Source organism: Alligator mississippiensis, chromosome 1 (genome assembly GCF_030867095.1).
Source record: "Alligator mississippiensis isolate rAllMis1 chromosome 1, rAllMis1, whole genome shotgun sequence".
Taxonomy (NCBI): domain Eukaryota; kingdom Metazoa; phylum Chordata; order Crocodylia; family Alligatoridae; genus Alligator; species Alligator mississippiensis.
The window spans coordinates 120,765,582-120,782,172 of NC_081824.1; the positions used below are offsets into that span (position 1 = coordinate 120,765,582).

Consider the following 16,591-nt stretch of genomic DNA (forward strand, 5'->3'; position numbering starts at 1 on the left):
GCACAAACAATATTTTGCTGACGACATCAGTGCAGTATCCAGATGTGCTCAAGCTGCCAGGAGACTACATCACAAGGACCTGTTCCTGCCATATATTCTATGGACTCAATTGACAGGCAGAGGAAATTTGGGTAAACAGATATGCTTAACTGCTCCTGCTTTGGTGCATTGGTAGGGCAGTACTTCTAATCCCATGCTTCAAAAGAGTATGGAGAGTTTCCTGGAATTACACTTGTACCATGGCCATGGGGAAGTCCGATCAGGCATGTAGCCATCTTAGATATACGCTGACTGCAACGTAATAGTTGTGGGCATGTTTCTTTTTGCAGCAACAATGAGGTGTGCCTCTTGTGAGGCATTCTGCCCAATCCACAAATATGGTTAATTCTGTTTCCTGCCTAACCAGCCCATCTTCCACCAGTAAAGATAGGATTTAACCCTGGATGAGAAGCCCAAACTAAATAAAAATTGTAATACATTATATTTTTGCTGCTGAAATGATTTACAGATATAAAATCTTCAGGGGAGCAAAGGAATATGTGTGTGTCTGTGTCTGGGTGTTTGTGTGTGTGTGTGTGGGTGTGTGTATGTGTGAGAGAGAGAGAGTTGCCAGAGTTAGACTGCAGTTTTACCACCATAATAAATGGGCATGCCTTTGCTTGAAATGGAGTATTTTGCCTGCTTATGCCAGATGGAAATGTGTCTGCTAACACATGAACACGAAAAATGGAAGTTCAAAGTACAGATGCCAGTAAAATGAAGTACTACACAAATGAATCTAATCATATTTGGGGGATTTCTTATTAACTCTAGTGAGCAATTACCCATGTAAACACACTTTGCAGTAAGAAAAGAACCTGATATTTGATTTGTAGTGAGGAAATTTAGTGAAGGCACTTGGAGAAAGGGAGGTGGCATAAGACTTAACATGGATGCATTATTATGTAGAATAATGTACAATGGAAAGTTATCATTAAATTACATAATTACATAATTAAAGGAGGAACGTTCATTATCTGGCAGAATGCAAAAGAGTCAAGATAAGAATTTCAGAGGAATGGAAGAGATAACTGTTACTCAGATGTTTTACTAACTGTTTACTAACTGCTTTAATTTTTTGATGAGATGAGATTTGGTTTGGGAAGAACATTGCTACCAAATAACAAGGGCTCAAATGCAACTTTGGTTCCCCTTTGCTTTAGAAATTGGAATTAAACCAAGGATGAGTTTCCTGTGGTAGTATTGGACACAAGCTACAAAAAGTGTATCATAGGCTCTTGAAAGCATTGTAGAATCATATGTTTAACTCAGTTTTTGCTAAAGAGCAAGACTATTCTGTTTAGTCTCCGCCCCCTGGTACAGTGTTACTGGAAGTGTGTTAAGTGTGTAGATTTTTGGCATGCTCATAGACTGACTGTCTTCAGTGAAAATGCACTGAAATCACAAGTCATAGCAACAGATTTGGCAAGGGAGAGGATAGTCCATACTCCATTCTTTTTGGGACATTACTACTGACAGATCCATTTTTTCATGTCACCTTCTCAGTACTAATAAGACTGTCTAAACACACATCTATACCTAATAAGCAGCAAGACATGAAATTCTGGAGTAATATTTTATGCTGCTCCTCTTTCCTCCTAAAATAAATCTTGTCCTTGTCTTTTCTCTTTAGACAGTTTCATAAGCCATGGTGGAGAACATGGGCCAGATTCAGAGGTGGATATAAGTAAAGCTAAAGAATCTTGGAGTATGAGTTGGAGCGAATTGCACCTTCATCTGTCCTCTTTATGGGACATAAGTCTGGTACCCCATGAGAACTCTCACTGTTTTCACTAAAAATAATTTTAAAATGCTGTAACTTAAGCAAGGGATAAACCTGTTTTTTGCATCTCTGCTAGGTTCAGACTAACTAGACTGACACTTAAACCTGATCTAATTGCAAACCTTAGACTTTTGCTGGACTTAGGTTAAGTAGGCCAAATTCAAAGATAATTTGCAAGTTAGTCTCTCTAACTGGTTTTGAAAAAAACTGCTTACATCCACTGTCAGCTCAAATGCCCTTATTTATCTCTTGGGAAAGGAAACATCCTGTGGTATGTGTACTACAAATGACATGTAAAACGCTTTGTTTGGCACTTGACAGATCTGTCAGCAAGTAGTGATAATAGCGCAAATAAACGGGGTGGAAAGCAAAGCAATGGATCAAGGTGGCACTCTGTGAAGGGGCAGGCTTACTTTGTGGCATGCCAGCCAAAAAGACTGGCTCTCACTTGTTTTAAAACACTTTCAAAACCATTTCCGTGTATTTTCTAATTTAGGCTTTGCTGTTTGGAAAAGAAGGGGAGACACTCTCTTTATAGCAGTGGTCCCCAACCTATGGCTTGCAGACAGTATGTTGGCTATAAGACCCTCTGATGTTGCTCACTGGTACAAAAAAATCCAAAAATTAAACCTCAAGTTGACAGAGAGAACGAAGTATTGCATTACCTGTGGTGCATTACCTGTTTAGTATTGTAGCTCCTGGGCCAGTCAAGTGGGGAACCCTTCCTCTACAGCAGCAATTCTCAACCAGCATGCCATGGCACCCTGGAGTGCCTTGAGAACCTTTCAAGGGTACCACAGAGTGACACACACAGTGATAGCACTTTTTTATTGTTTGAGGATTCAGATCTCCTCTTCCTCCTTTAATGTGCTGGTTGTAATGTGAGCAAATTGTGAAAGGTGGTCCATTTTCATCCTTAATCACAATAGCATTCTGTCTTTTTCTTATAAAGCCAGGGATAGAACCAATCAGAAATTCATATATGTGCATAAAAGCTATTCTTTATTGCTGTTGCTGAGCTACTAATGTCTTGAGGAGACACGATAGTCAAGCCTTCCTAGAAAGTGATGCAAACTGGACATGTTGATATGGAAACGGGAACCAAACTAGGAGGGCTGTAACTTGCACTTTGGGTGCAAGTTTCTTTGTGGAAACTCTTTTTTGGAAGAAGAGTTTCCTATTTTACTTAAAGTGATTTAGTTTTGCAGCTATTTGGGCTATGTTGCAACAGAGTACTCTTAATTCAAAATGAGTGCACAAACTTGCTCAAGCTCAGTCTCCCCATACGAAACTGAGGCAGTAAACTCAGTTGGTTTATCTAAGGATGTAAGGATTACCTAAGGCTGACATTAGAATTTAGGAACTGCAAGGACTCTATGTAGGGCTCTTATCATATCTCTTATGCATGCTAGGTGCATTTACATGTGCAATTATTCCAAAGCAATAAACTCTGGAGCACTTTGAACCAGAGTAAACTACTCCTGGGCACAGCTTTAACTCATACACCCAGGACTGCAGTAATTTGAACCAGGGCAGGGCAGTTTACACCAGGGCTGCTCAACTTTGGGTGGTGGCACCAGGCAGCAGTGGGGCTGGCTGCAGCATGAGAGTGCTGAAAGTACAGAGCTATGTGGCCAGGTGGCAGGCAGGAGCCTGGCCCCCAGCTGGCTGTGTTGACTGGGTGCAATTTATGCCTGTGGTCAGCATCTACATATGTGTTTAATCGTAATAAAGTACCCCAGTGTAACATAATAGTGTCCCTGACTGTCTTACTGCAGTGTTGATTAGTTTAGTGTAGCCCAATACTGTCACATGTGTAGACAGTGATGCTTTACTCTACAGCTTATTAGTCTACTCTGCAGTTAAGTGCATGTCTGGATGCAGTCAGTATGCATACCTTTTTGCCATTGGTGGTGATAATGTCAGGACTGTATTAACATTCACAGACAAACGTAAATTACATTGCTTTGCTGTGTTTATGTCAAGTGATTTAAAATCTGGATCGACATATTTCTGTGGTATGCATTGAGTTATATACTGAGGAGCCCTGTGTAATATAGTGAGAATTGCTTTACACACATCCAGTGAATATATGAATATGATAATTTTATACAGTGGAGGTGCTCAGTTTTCTTTCCGTAAAGCCAGCTTAAGTTCCACACCGTTGCTGGTTTGTATAGTTGTCCTGGTTCATCGGTTTTTAAAATATCTTTTTTGAAATCATATAGACAAATTTAATGCTCCTGAAAAAGAAGAACAAAAAATGAAATGGGTCAACTCGTGCATAGTGTGGGAAAACTGCTGAGTAAATTGTCTTTCACAGCTGAAAGTACATCTTTTTTCCAGACCCTCATCAACCTCATTCTTCTAGTCCTCAGCCTTCTATGAGCAGACATTTTCAGTTGTGATAAATAGTGCCAGAGTGGTGGGTTGTTTTCTGTAGTGGTGTAGTGTTCACATGAGCAAATTTCAGCCCAAAGTTATCTTTCTTTTTATTGAAACCAGATACGACCCTAAATATGTGACTTTAATGTGAGATTGCATTATCTAACCACAAAAATGTTGCTTGTAACACAACTGGGCATTGACTGCACTGTTCTTTGTTTTTGCTTTTTAAGAAAATGTTTCTAATTTTCTTCCTGTTTCTTGCAGCATCTGGCTTTAATCTGATTTGAGGGAAAACTAATTTAGTTAAATCTTTGTGTGCTGGAAGATTGTGGTCTACAGACAGTTTGGTATTGCATATCTTGCAATGCAATAAACAGTGTGTCCAATATTGTTGAATTTAACATTTTGACAAAATGTTGAATTGGACATTAGACAAAAATCCTGAGCAGTCTTACTGCCGAAGGAGCTCACCCTTTAGCAAACAATGAAATTACTGGAGCCACATAGATAAATCTAGTCAATGATCAGCTGGATGAAGATATATTCTGTCAGGTCTCCTTCTTGGAACATTTGAGAGCCTCTACATCTCTGTCTCCAAGCATGATTTACTTTCTTTGTTAGTGAAAGATGTAAAAGTGAGTTATCTTAACTTTATGGCTCCAGGCCCTTCTGAGCCATAAGCATTCTTCACCTTTATTTACTATGCAGAAAAAAATTAAGAAGTCCTTGGACCAGGGAGAAAGAGCATTATTCTCTGTACCAGTAGTGAAAGCACTTAGTTAGTTCAGAGGAGTGGTTGGTTATACTCCCTGTCCCAAGGGCTGCTTGTGTACTGTACATGAAACAGACACCAAATAAAATGCAAAAGCAGTTCTTGGAGCATGAGTCAGAACCTAGGACTCCATTCCCTCTCAGATGAATGCCTTAGTTACTCTGTTGTAGAGTCTGTCTCTGACTTAATGATTTTTTTCTTCATAGCTGACCAACTTTTACAGGAGGCATGGAGAGTGTTTCCCATTCCAGCTCAGAATAGCCTCTTATCTGGTAACTAGAGCACACTCTAGAGGGGTGAGAGCTGTGGATTTGAAACCTTGAGTCAGAGGAGGAGACAGAACCTAGGTCTTCCACAGCCATGAATGGTCTAATCCAGCTATTCTAGCTCTCTTTACATTTTTGACATACTTTTTTTTTTTTGCATTATCCAAAGCAATTCATTCATTTTAAAGAACTCAGAAAGATCACAACAGATCAGAATTGTTTTTTACACAACGGATTCCTATTTGAAATCTGTGCTTGTGAATTGTGTGTAGATGTTTGCACACCTAACAGTGCTAATATTATGCGTTACCCTTCAAAGGATCTCACATTACCCCCATTGAGAATCACTGAGTATTTCTATGAAAGAAGGGCAGTTGTACACTACCTTTTCATTTAAAAAAAAAAAAGTGTGGCAGCTGCCACACTATTTTGTGCCAAGCCTCATTTCCTAGGCCTGTTCTGTGAAAGCCCCCACCCCTTGGGTGAGATAGGCAGAGGTGTGCCTACTTTCTGGATGTTTATCATTTTCAGGGGAAGCTAAGTATCAAGCTACTCAGCTGTGTTGTGATGGAGATGCTTATGTGCATGTGCAGAAAGGAATTTTTAGCATCCTGGGAGTCAAGAACTGAACCAGCTGTGGAGTTTAGGTGCCTCCAGGGATGAGTGACAGGTGAGTGGGAGTTTTCAGGACTTGGGTACTTAGGGTGTCTTTACACATACTCCAGGGGTCTCAGGAGCTGCTCTAATCAAAGTGCCTTCAGCATCTCATGTATTCAGCATCCTGCACTTCAAAATGGTAGCAAGGGCACTTTAACTAATGCTTGTTCGACAAGCTTTGATTAAAGCACCCCCACTGCCATTTTGAAGCATGGGGATGCTGAATATACAAGACACTGAGGTTGCTAGAGCATGCTAATTAGCACACTCCAGCAGACTCAATCAAGTCTGCTCCAATTCACGACATGTCTACAGGCACCTCTAAAATCTACCTAAGTGCCACTTCAGATACTTCAGAACCTTTTTTGGACCTTGGTTCAAATGATTAACTGAGAAAACTGCCAAGCATTTCCATGAACCCCCTACTGACTGCTTGAAACTGAGTTCAAGTTTATCTAACAACTTTTTTCTAAAACTGGCCGAAATATTTTGTTGGAAATGAGACCTGAACACAAGTGAGATTTTGTCATTCTTTTATGGTTTGGTATAGTAGCTTGGGAGAGTCCAGAGGAGAGCCACGCGCATGATCAGAGGTCAGGAAAACAGACCTTATGATGAGAGGCTGAGAGCCATGGGACTCTTCAGCCTGGAAAAGCGCAGGTTCAGGGGCGACCTGATGGCCACCTATAAGTTTATAAGGGGTGTTCACCAGGACCTGGGGGAACATTTGTTCACCAGAGTGCACCAAGGGATTACAAGGTCGAATGGTTATAAACCCCTGCAAAACCATTTGGAGGTGGTTCAAGCACCTACTTTGAATGCCTTTAAGAGAAACCTGGAATGTTTTTCTTGCTGGGATCCTATGACCCCAGCTGACTTCCTGCCCCTGGGGTAGGGGGCTGGACTCGATGATCTTCCGAGGTCCCTTCCAGCTCTAATGTCTATGAAATCTAGTAGGTGTGAACACATTTTACTGAAACTGGTTAGAAAGCAGAGCAAGAGGGCCTAGTAATGGGATGGGAGACCTTTTGGAGTGTTGTGTTGAAGGAACTGTCTTTTGGACAAGGTTAAAACCAGCTGTGGTCACTTAAGATCCAAGTAGATAATTAAACATGATCTTCTGGACTAATTCTAATTTGGTAACTTTATTTTATATATCCCAAGGCCACGGCAATTTCAGCTGGGTAAAATATTTGCCTATTAGGAACAGTGAAGTTGCCAATGTTCTATATATAAGTATACAGATTTACACCAGTAGAGAATTTGGCCCTCTGTCTCTGACTGTTACCAGTGTCAAATCCATCAGAGGAAGATGCAAAAATTAAATGATTATGGGATAATCTGGCCATTGGGAAAATAGTTCCCAAATCCCATGCAATTAGTGGTTGGATCTGCTCAGAAGTATGAGTATACATATCTCTTATCTGTTTAATCAAAACATCTGTCCAGAATTTATATATTATTGTGCACTGTTGCAAGATGGTTACTGTTCAGCTCTGTGAATTGATTCGGTGTGCTTACAGAACATAAAGCATTTGCAGATCCTTTGTCATTAAAGGGACTATACATGGTATTTTATGAAAAGTACTATATGAAAAGGATAATAAGAATAGGCAGGCAGCATCTTGATCTAGGGTAAATGAAACAGGGAATCTTTTACAAATTAGGAAATCATTTACTTGGATACTGCATTCTGATGTTCTAATAAAGTTGGTAAGGAGGAGATGTTTTCCTTCCCTTGTTTGAGCCATAGCCTGCAGCTATCAGGTGGGAAGCCTTTGTTAAGCTTTTGAAATCTTTTGTGCTGAGCATGGCAGAATGATAGCCAGCATTTGCAAAATATATTTGCATTGTGGGAGTGTCAGCTGAATCTCAAATCTAGCTAGTAATTACTTATTCAGGTATAGACTTGCTCTCAAGCCTTTTTGGTAACAATTAGCAGAGAGACTGTTGCATGACCACAATCTTTGCAATGGGCTATAAAAGTCAGGGGGCCTCAAATAATATGTGGAGTAAATATGTAAATGGGAAAAACCTCAGTGGCCTTTTGACCTTTCCCCCCAAATGCAGGGAACCCCTCAATCCTCCAGTGCTGGCAGCCTTAATTCACTGGTTATATTGAGGCATGACTAAACTCTAGAGTCAATGGGTCTGGGTAGAGGTAGAGTGGGGGAGGTATGTGTACAGTGAGTACTACTATTTTCCTAAAGCCTCTTTTAAAATTAACAATGTCCCAATCAATGTTGATGTACAGCCTGTTCAGTGTTGTTCATTTAAAAAGGATAGGAAAGATGTGAGACCCTAGCTGAAGTATGGTATCCAATTCTGCGTGCTGCACTTCAGAAAAGATGTAGAGAATCTTGAAAGGGTCCAGAGAAGAGCAACAAGAATGATTTAAGGGCCTGGAGGACAAAACTCATGAGGAAAGACTAAGGAATCTGGGACTGCTCAGACTGGGGAAGAGAAGACTGAGGGGCGACTTGGTGACCTTTTATAAGTATGTAAAGGGTGAACATTGGGAACTGAGAGAGAAAACTGTTCACTAGGGCACCCAGGGGAGGACAAGGAGCAATGGCCATAAACTGTCAGGTGATGGTTTCATGTAAGGAAGAACTTCTTTACAGTAAAGGTGACCAAAATCTGGAATGGATTTCCCAAGGAGGTGGTGCAGTCCCCAACTTTGGAAGTTTTCAAGAGGAGACTGGACAGACACCTTGCTGGGATCATTTGATCTTAGCAGTATTCCTGCCCAGAGCGGGGAGGGTTGAACTCAATCTTTCAAGGTGCCTTCCAGCCCTTAATTTCTATGATTCTATGTACTGCAGTGTTGAGTTAGATACATATGTGATTTTTTATTGACTGTGTGGACACATTATCCAGGGAAGACTTTTGCCAAGAGCTAAAGCTGGTGTATTTATTAGGAGATAATTAGAAGAGGATGGGGAGCAGAGAGAGAAAAAAGCTAGCTCTTCTGCTACCATTTTGTGTCCAAAGACATTTTGTTTTCAATTGGTTATAGCTTTTCCAAACTTAAACTAACTGGGCTGAATTTTTTCATACTGGCAATTGCTTCAGACCACCTTTTTGAGGTATCTTCAGCTAAAAGCAGTTCAGCTATTTCTGATTACAAAGTTAGGGAAAGATGCAGTGTTTTGTTCATGTTAATGAGCAAAGTCTTATAAACTCTTTCACTTACACGATCTACCAGCTCCGTGCACTGGAGCAGGTGCTAGAGATTTGGAGTATGGAAGGGAGTCATGCTAGCATAATCAATTGGGCTTCTCTATCCTTATGAAAATTCATCAAAATCTGGCTAAATCATGAGATTTTGAAAGACCTGTTTTCACAGGCCAAGTAGAGACTTTTTAAGAAGACCAAGGTGAGGAAAGCTGGCAGTGCTGATGGCAAAAAAAATTGTAAGCAAGGGACTGATACCTGTTGAAAAGTTTTGTTACTATGAGATGTGGAAGGGAGTGTTTGCTGGAGGAAACTGATGGGATAAAAAAACCTATGCATGTCATTGATAGGCTCCACGATGTCTGGAGATCCAGCATCATCAGTGTGAGAAGAAAGGTGATACAAAAGATGCTTAGAAATGTTTCATCATCAGTGCTTTCAAAATATCATAAACATACATTTACGCCTCAAATAATAAAGTAAGGAAGACTGTGGGTGCAGAAGCAATGTCTGGATTGCTGTGCCAATGTTGAATAACGTGATTTTGCCATTTGTCCAGAATGGAGGATGCAAGGATTGAGAAGCATTGTACTGAATACCACCACAGGGAAATATAAAGAGAAGAGGCCTGTAACTAATGAGAAAGATGGATATCTGTGGAACAGCAGAAAACAAAGGCTGTCATGGAAGGAAGTGTGTTGGCAGGATAGGACAGAAATTACTGAGGCTGCCTGTCTACCTACCAGTCTGGGTAGCAAATGAAAGAAGCATTTCATAACTAAATTTGCTGGGAATCTGATCTGCACTGAGCATGCTTCATCCCTTAAGATTTCCTGCATGCTACCAGATTCTACACGTGCCATTTCTAAAGTGGCTGTGCATGCTCCTTTTTGAAATTGCAGGGTATAAGCCATCTGGTGCAAGCCATTGTCATGGTAGGTCCTGGAGCCAAGAGAAGGAAGATTCTCTCTCCTGTTCTAAGTGTTGTGCCGTTGGCTCACAGGCAACATAGAGTCATAGATTGTAAGGCTGGAAGGGACCTTGGAAGATTATTGGAGCCAGCCTCCTGCACCAAGCAAGAAAGACCACTGGGGCCAGTTAACCCCAGCAAGGTGACTGCCCAGTCTCCTCTTGAAGATTTCTAAGGTAGGCGATTGCACCACCTCTGGAGGGAGCTTATTCCACAGTCTGGACACCCTAGTTGTGAAGCAGTTTTTCCTAATGTTGAGCCTGAAGCGGTCTTCCAGGAGTTAGCGACCATTACTCCTAGTTTTCCCCAAGGGTGCCCTGGTGAACAGTTGTTCACTGAGCCTCTTAATGTATGCCTCTGATGTACAACATGGAGGAAGAGCAAGAGTAGGAGAGGAGACTGCTTGACTAAAATGCAGAGAGGTAAATAATGGCAGATGGAAGCTGGTGAAAGATGCAGGGATGGATGACAATTGTTGGGTATAATTCCTACAAGTGTAGGAATTCAAGGAGGGAATAGCATACGGGGAGGGAGTTAAGTGCAGAAATTGAGGGTTATGATTATATACAATGTTTTCCACAGGAAGCCCTACATTATTTGGGAATGGACTGTGCTCTGGGCATGAATTATGGGCGTGTGGTGAAGGCAGCTACTAGTTGTAAGATCCTTGTTTCATTTCTTGCAGAAATTGGAAGTTGTGGCAACTGAGACATTGCTACACTGATCATGTAATTAAAGATGGTATTATAATGTGTACACACAAGGTATGTCGTGCCCAGGCAACACTTATTCTGTCATTCCCTATTTTAGGGGTGCTTAATTTATTTCAACTATTCTTTGGATGTTTGTAAGGATGTCAGACATAACAGTGCTAAGGATATTATCTTAGTTGAAGAGAAAAGATGGTTTCATAAATGTGAGTATTGAAATGACAAAAAAAAAGCCAAGGAGATGAGTAAAGGAAAAAAAAGGTTTAATAGATATATAAATTATGTTAATTAAAAAAAAATCACCCTAACAACAAGCAAAGCTATATGGGCTTCTATAGACACAAAACACTAGAACCCATAGAGAGTAAATCAAATGATTATAGATGTTCAGCTTCTGAAAGGATTTATTTAGGCTAAAATTATCAATACTAGGCACTTAAATGGGATGATTTTCAGAAAAGATGACCATTTATGTAGGAGCCTGAATATGAATGTAGGTGTCCTACTTAGGCCTCAAAGTTTGAAAATTTCAGCCAGGATAGATAGGGCTAATATCCAAACAAACAACTGTTACAAATCATGCTAGGAACACTGACACCAGTTACCTTTCCCAAAAGATTGTACCAAACAGTGCAAACAGAAAAAGTTATATTAAGTCAACCAGGGTGAAGATCTCATTGGGAATGAGCAAAGAAGGTAAAAAGTGTTTTGGGTGAACTGCAACAGAATTCCCTTACCCAAATGGCAGTGTTTCAGCCGTACAAATGACATTCTTGGCACTTAAACAAAGTTTGCAATTTTTGCCTATGTAAATACCCAACAGCTACTGACCATATTGTAGTAGGCTATGCACTGGCTGAGTGAATATGTATCTCCATATCTGCATATGCTGGTATGCATAATTTATAAAATTCCATCTTGCAAAAACTGACAACTAGCTGGTGCAAGATACAGGAGGAGCAGAAGGGTCTTCCACCCCATGAGCTGAGTGCTTAACATCCTTGGCTAGGGTGTGGAAGCCTTAGGTTCTAGGGTCCCTTCTTCACTCCGAGTGGTTTTGAGCCTGTATTTGTTCAACTTCTAGCACAGTGCTCAAACCACAGGTTAGGCATGGAAAGGCAATAAAAGGCCCTTTTTAGCCTTTCTTTTGAAGTTGGCTCCCTGAGCGTTCAAGAGACAAAGAACGTGTAGGGTCAGGCAAGCTGTGTAGTATGTCTCAGTTACGTGACTGTTGCCCTGGATAAAAGACTTCTAGCTCAGACCCTTGCTCCTACTGGGAGCAAGGGTCCAGCTTAGTTGATGAATGTTAAATACAAGGGGCAGTAGCTCAGCTCCAAAAGGAGGGGCTGCAGGCATGACTGGATAGGTAGTGTTATGGCACTATGCTGACAATTCAGACGTTTACACATCTGGTTGAGGGTCCCCTGATTGCTGGGGGGTGCCCTATCTACTCAACTATTGGGGCTGAAAGATGGGAAGGGCCCTCCTTTTCCTTGTTCTTTCAATACGTACGCTCAGGTATGTGTGTACATTCCTAGCCAGCATATAGCCTACTACACATGCTCAGAAGCCATGCGGACAATTATGTATCCACACAGAATGTGTAATAAAATTGCAAGCAGTACAAAAATGCCTCTTAAGCATTTGGAAACTGCCAGTTGGGTGGATGAAGGGTAAAGATTCTGTTCTTTGTGATCAGTCTCCCACTGATGACACTTTCTCTTATTTCATCTACATTTCAACTTCAGTTTGAATGTGTAATATTCTAGCATAGTGGTTCTCGTACTTTAAGAACCAATGGAACACTGTCAGCCCTCAAAATTTGTCATAGATGACCATGTACCTTTATCATGAGAATTATAATAAAAAAAGGCAGAGAAACAGCGTGACCACTTATTATGGCCTAATGAAACACCAATGGTTTATGTTCCACAGTTTGATAAAGACTGCTTTACAGCAGTTTAGGGATTACCAAGGTTTGCATGTAAAAGTGGATTTGCTTGGATAGAAAATTTCCTTGTCTAGCTTCTGGACATCTGTTCTCACACAGTCTATATCTTTATAACGTTGACCTATTCAGGTCAGAATGGTATCTTGTGGACCCATACTGATTATAGAAAACACATGGTAGAGATGAGAGAGGTCTTGAAACTGCCTGATGTATTAAAAAAAACAAACCCAACTCAGACTGTGCTGACATCTAGAATGTTTTAATGTTCTTTTATTGCTTGAGATGTCTGTGTGGACGTGCAGGTGTGCAGGGGTGCACCTACAACCTTCCTCCTCTCCTGCTTACAACAGCATGTTCCCACATTACTCATACCCAGAAGGAGCAAGGACAGGTAGCATTCTGGGCAGCAGGATTCCAGGAAAGGGGTGAGATAGAAGCTATAGGATTACATTTCTGTCTGCACCCACTTGTGTAGCAGGACTGGAGCACAGGAGGGAATCTGCTTCATTCTCATGGAGGAAGCAGTCTATGCAACATTGTCTCTACTCTGCCTCCCATTCAAGGGCTGTTACTTAAAAGCCAGCATCTGGCCTTCAGGATTAAACCACTAATTATGTGAGGAATCTAGCAAAGGAATTTTTTTTCCTTTCAGCTGATTCTGTTGAAAGCAGTGACATAACCACAGCACTAAACAGAGGTGAGGGTCAATGTTCAGTGCTGTGAGTGTTTATACTATACACAGTTGCCAATGACAGTGAAATCTTGCAACAAATGAGCCTGTTGTTATTATCTGTCCTGGATTTGACTAAGCTCATTGAGGCTTTCACAGCATTTTGCTATGATTACAAAGTCTCATCTTTTTTCTTAAAATCACCTGGTGCCTAAAGAGGCATCTATTATGTCATACCAAACCAAATTGACACAGTTGATTATAGTTTTAAAAAATGTGCATCTGTATTGCAATAACTCTTAAAACACAAAGCCTCAGTGGTTTCAAGTGATTTTTGCCAAGTGCAGTGACTCATAATGCCTGGAAAGAAGATCTTGCAATTTTTTGTTTTATAATTTACTATAATTAAGAAAATATGATTGGAGTACAAGGAACAGCAAAACTGAAGACCTATTGTTACAGTACAATGGTGGCAAAGAAGAAAATTGCATTATATGCTCCTACAAACAGCACAGTATCCTACAAATACATTTCAGCATGTTTTCAAGCCCTATTTTTTGCTGTTTTGTTTTTAAAATCAATCTGGGGAGAGTAAGAGGAACTGTGATTGGTAGAAAATGAGCCTGAACACTGCATTGTATTTAATCTACTCCTTCCATGTCATTATCTGGTGTTTGTTGTGTGGGCTGATCTTGAGTTGGCCACTGAGCCTGAGCTCCTACACATTCTTCATCCTTTGGCTCACTTTCAGTTGGCTTCAGTGCTGGACTTGCTGGCTCTGAGTGACTTGCTATCTCAGGCTGAAGGGTGGGATGAGGCAGAAGTTCTGGCTCTGGTGGGGGCAGAGGACTGCATGCTTGCATGTCACAGGTTTCTTGATTGGTGTTTTCGTCGGAGACTGCGAGGGGCTGTTCCTTCTGATGAGTCACCATGAAAGCTGCAGCCAGATTCTTCAGCATGTTCTCATCAGCAGTGTACAGCTCTGTATTAGGCTGTTCAATAACAGAAGGACTTGCACCGGCCTCCTCTTGCAAGATGTCATCGTTTCTATCCTCCTCTTCTAACTCTTCAGGGAATTTTGCATCTCTTATTTTTTTGTAGAGTTCTTTCCTCTCTTCCTGCAGAGCTCTGCAAAGATTTTCTAGCCTCTGGATTTTCAGCACAAAGCATTCATACTCCTTGGTCCTCATTGCTTTCTGTGATCAAATATAAAAAATCAAATCAGGATAGAGAAAAACGGAGTTTGTATTTGTGAGTCATGCAAGTATGTGGCAGTTCTAAAGATACAACTTCAGCTCTATGCAGCTCTCCTTCCCTGCTAAGTAGCTGATTCTCACACAGCAGCGCAATGCAACTGAAGTCTTCCTAAATAAGCACAAAGAACTTAAGGAAAATTCACCCTACTGCACTCACGTTTGTCAATTCTGTGGTGCTCGAGGCATTCTGCAGGCCTCTTATGATACATAGACACAGTGATGAATAATCTCTAGCAATAAAAGAACATTAAAACATTCTAGATGTCAGCACAAATAAGCACCAGAAGACTAAGTCTTATCTAGACTTTTTGCAAGACTGGGTTGGCATTTTTATGAAAAAACATCTCTTATGGTTTCTGGTTCCACTTTACTGCCAGCTAGCCAAAAAAGCTGGGGGGCTATGATAGGCCCTGGTTTTGGCTCTTTGGGTTTATCTACACAGTCAGCTGAAGGTGTTAATTTAAAATGCATTACAGCATCACACCTCTTGGTGGAGGCTTTAATTTAGAAGTAAATGGACTGGTAGTTGAAGTGAACTAAAGCCAATTTACTGTTCCACACAGGGGTTGCATGTGGCCAAATGCAGCTAAAATTTATACCTTTACCTAATTTGGCTTAAACCCCCATGTAGGCAAACTGTGAATATACACAATAAGCCAGATACAGTAATATCTAGGCCCTGACATATATGGTATTTTTCCACGAAAAAGATCTCCTTAAGAATGTACTACAGGGAGTAACAAGGAATAATGGCCGTAAATTGATGGAGAGTAGATTCAGGCTAGTCATCAAGAAGCACTCCTTCACAGTCAGGGCAGCTAGGATCTGGAACCAACTTCCAAGGGAAGTGGTGCTCGCTCCTACCCTGGGGGTCTTCAAAAGGAGGCTAGATAATCACCCTGCTGGGGTTATTTGACCCCACCATCCTTTCTTTCTGGGGTCGGACTTGATGATCTGCTCAGGTCCCTTCCGATCCTATCAACTATGAAACTATAAGAAAAGAGATCTCATCCAGAGACCATCAAAATTAATTGGAGTTTGCCCACTGTCACTGGAACATATGGATCAGTCATAATTAACTCTGAAGTGTGAAGAAACATTTCAAAACAGCTTCCTCTCCTCACCTCCTCAATCATGTCCAGTAGAGCTTTGTTACAGTTCTCAAACCGGGATTTCCATGTAGCTGTGTCTTTTTCCAGCTTCTTCATCTTCTTAGTCATCTATACAAACAGGAAGATAATCTAATTCATAGCAGGAAATCCAAATAGTTAACCGAAGTAAGAACAGAATTTTAGCAATCTTTTCTTTAGGGCATACTTATAGCTCAGGTGCCAGTAACTGCAGTGAACATAATAATGCCATTGTCAAAGAATGATGACTGAGTAATAACTCTCACCATTAACCTTGTTTAGTTTTAATTCCTGAGGGCTGAAATTTGACACACGAGTCCCTCTTGCCATGTGCCTTCCACCCTGATATCTACTCCTTTAAAGGTGGAGAAGTTTATTACACAGTTAATTATACATGTAGGAAATACAAGTTCAAGCTGGTACCTGTGATGGAGGCAAGTAAACATTTCTCAAAGGAAAGCTATGTAATGGGAAGGGATACCCAGGTCTCACCAAATAATGAGTAACCAAAAGTGGTTACTCCAATACAAAGGGTCAGTTTATAAACTCAGTGCTGTTCTCTTTTACCATCTCTTGCAAGAGAATGATCTGTAGCCAATATCAGTTCTATACCAAATTTATCAGGAGGTGGAGGAAATTGAAAGACTGTGGAAAGGGAGATTCCTGATTACTAAGTCTACTCAATTCATGTTCTGTGGATTTCACAGAACTGCAAAATCTGGGATTGTCTGCAAAATCAACTAAAAAAGACTTAATAAAAATAAAATGCTGGCAAGCCAGTGGTCCTCACTACTGCTGCAACCTAACCTTGCAGCCTGGCTG

General features: G+C 40.8%; 1 protein-coding gene across 1 annotated transcript in view; it reads right to left on the reverse strand.

Annotated features, from left to right (window-relative positions):
- Positions 1-11,008: 11,008 nt before the first annotated feature.
- TXLNB (taxilin beta) overlaps positions 11,009-16,591 on the reverse strand; it is a 60,955-nt gene continuing 55,372 nt past the window's right edge. The window contains exons 9-10 of the mRNA XM_006267452.3: positions 15,764-15,859; positions 11,009-14,579 (exon numbers count right to left, since the gene is read on the reverse strand). Coding sequence (XP_006267514.2) covers positions 14,025-14,579; positions 15,764-15,859 — 651 coding nt within the window. The 3' untranslated portion in view covers positions 11,009-14,024. The remainder of the gene's footprint in view (positions 14,580-15,763; positions 15,860-16,591) is intronic.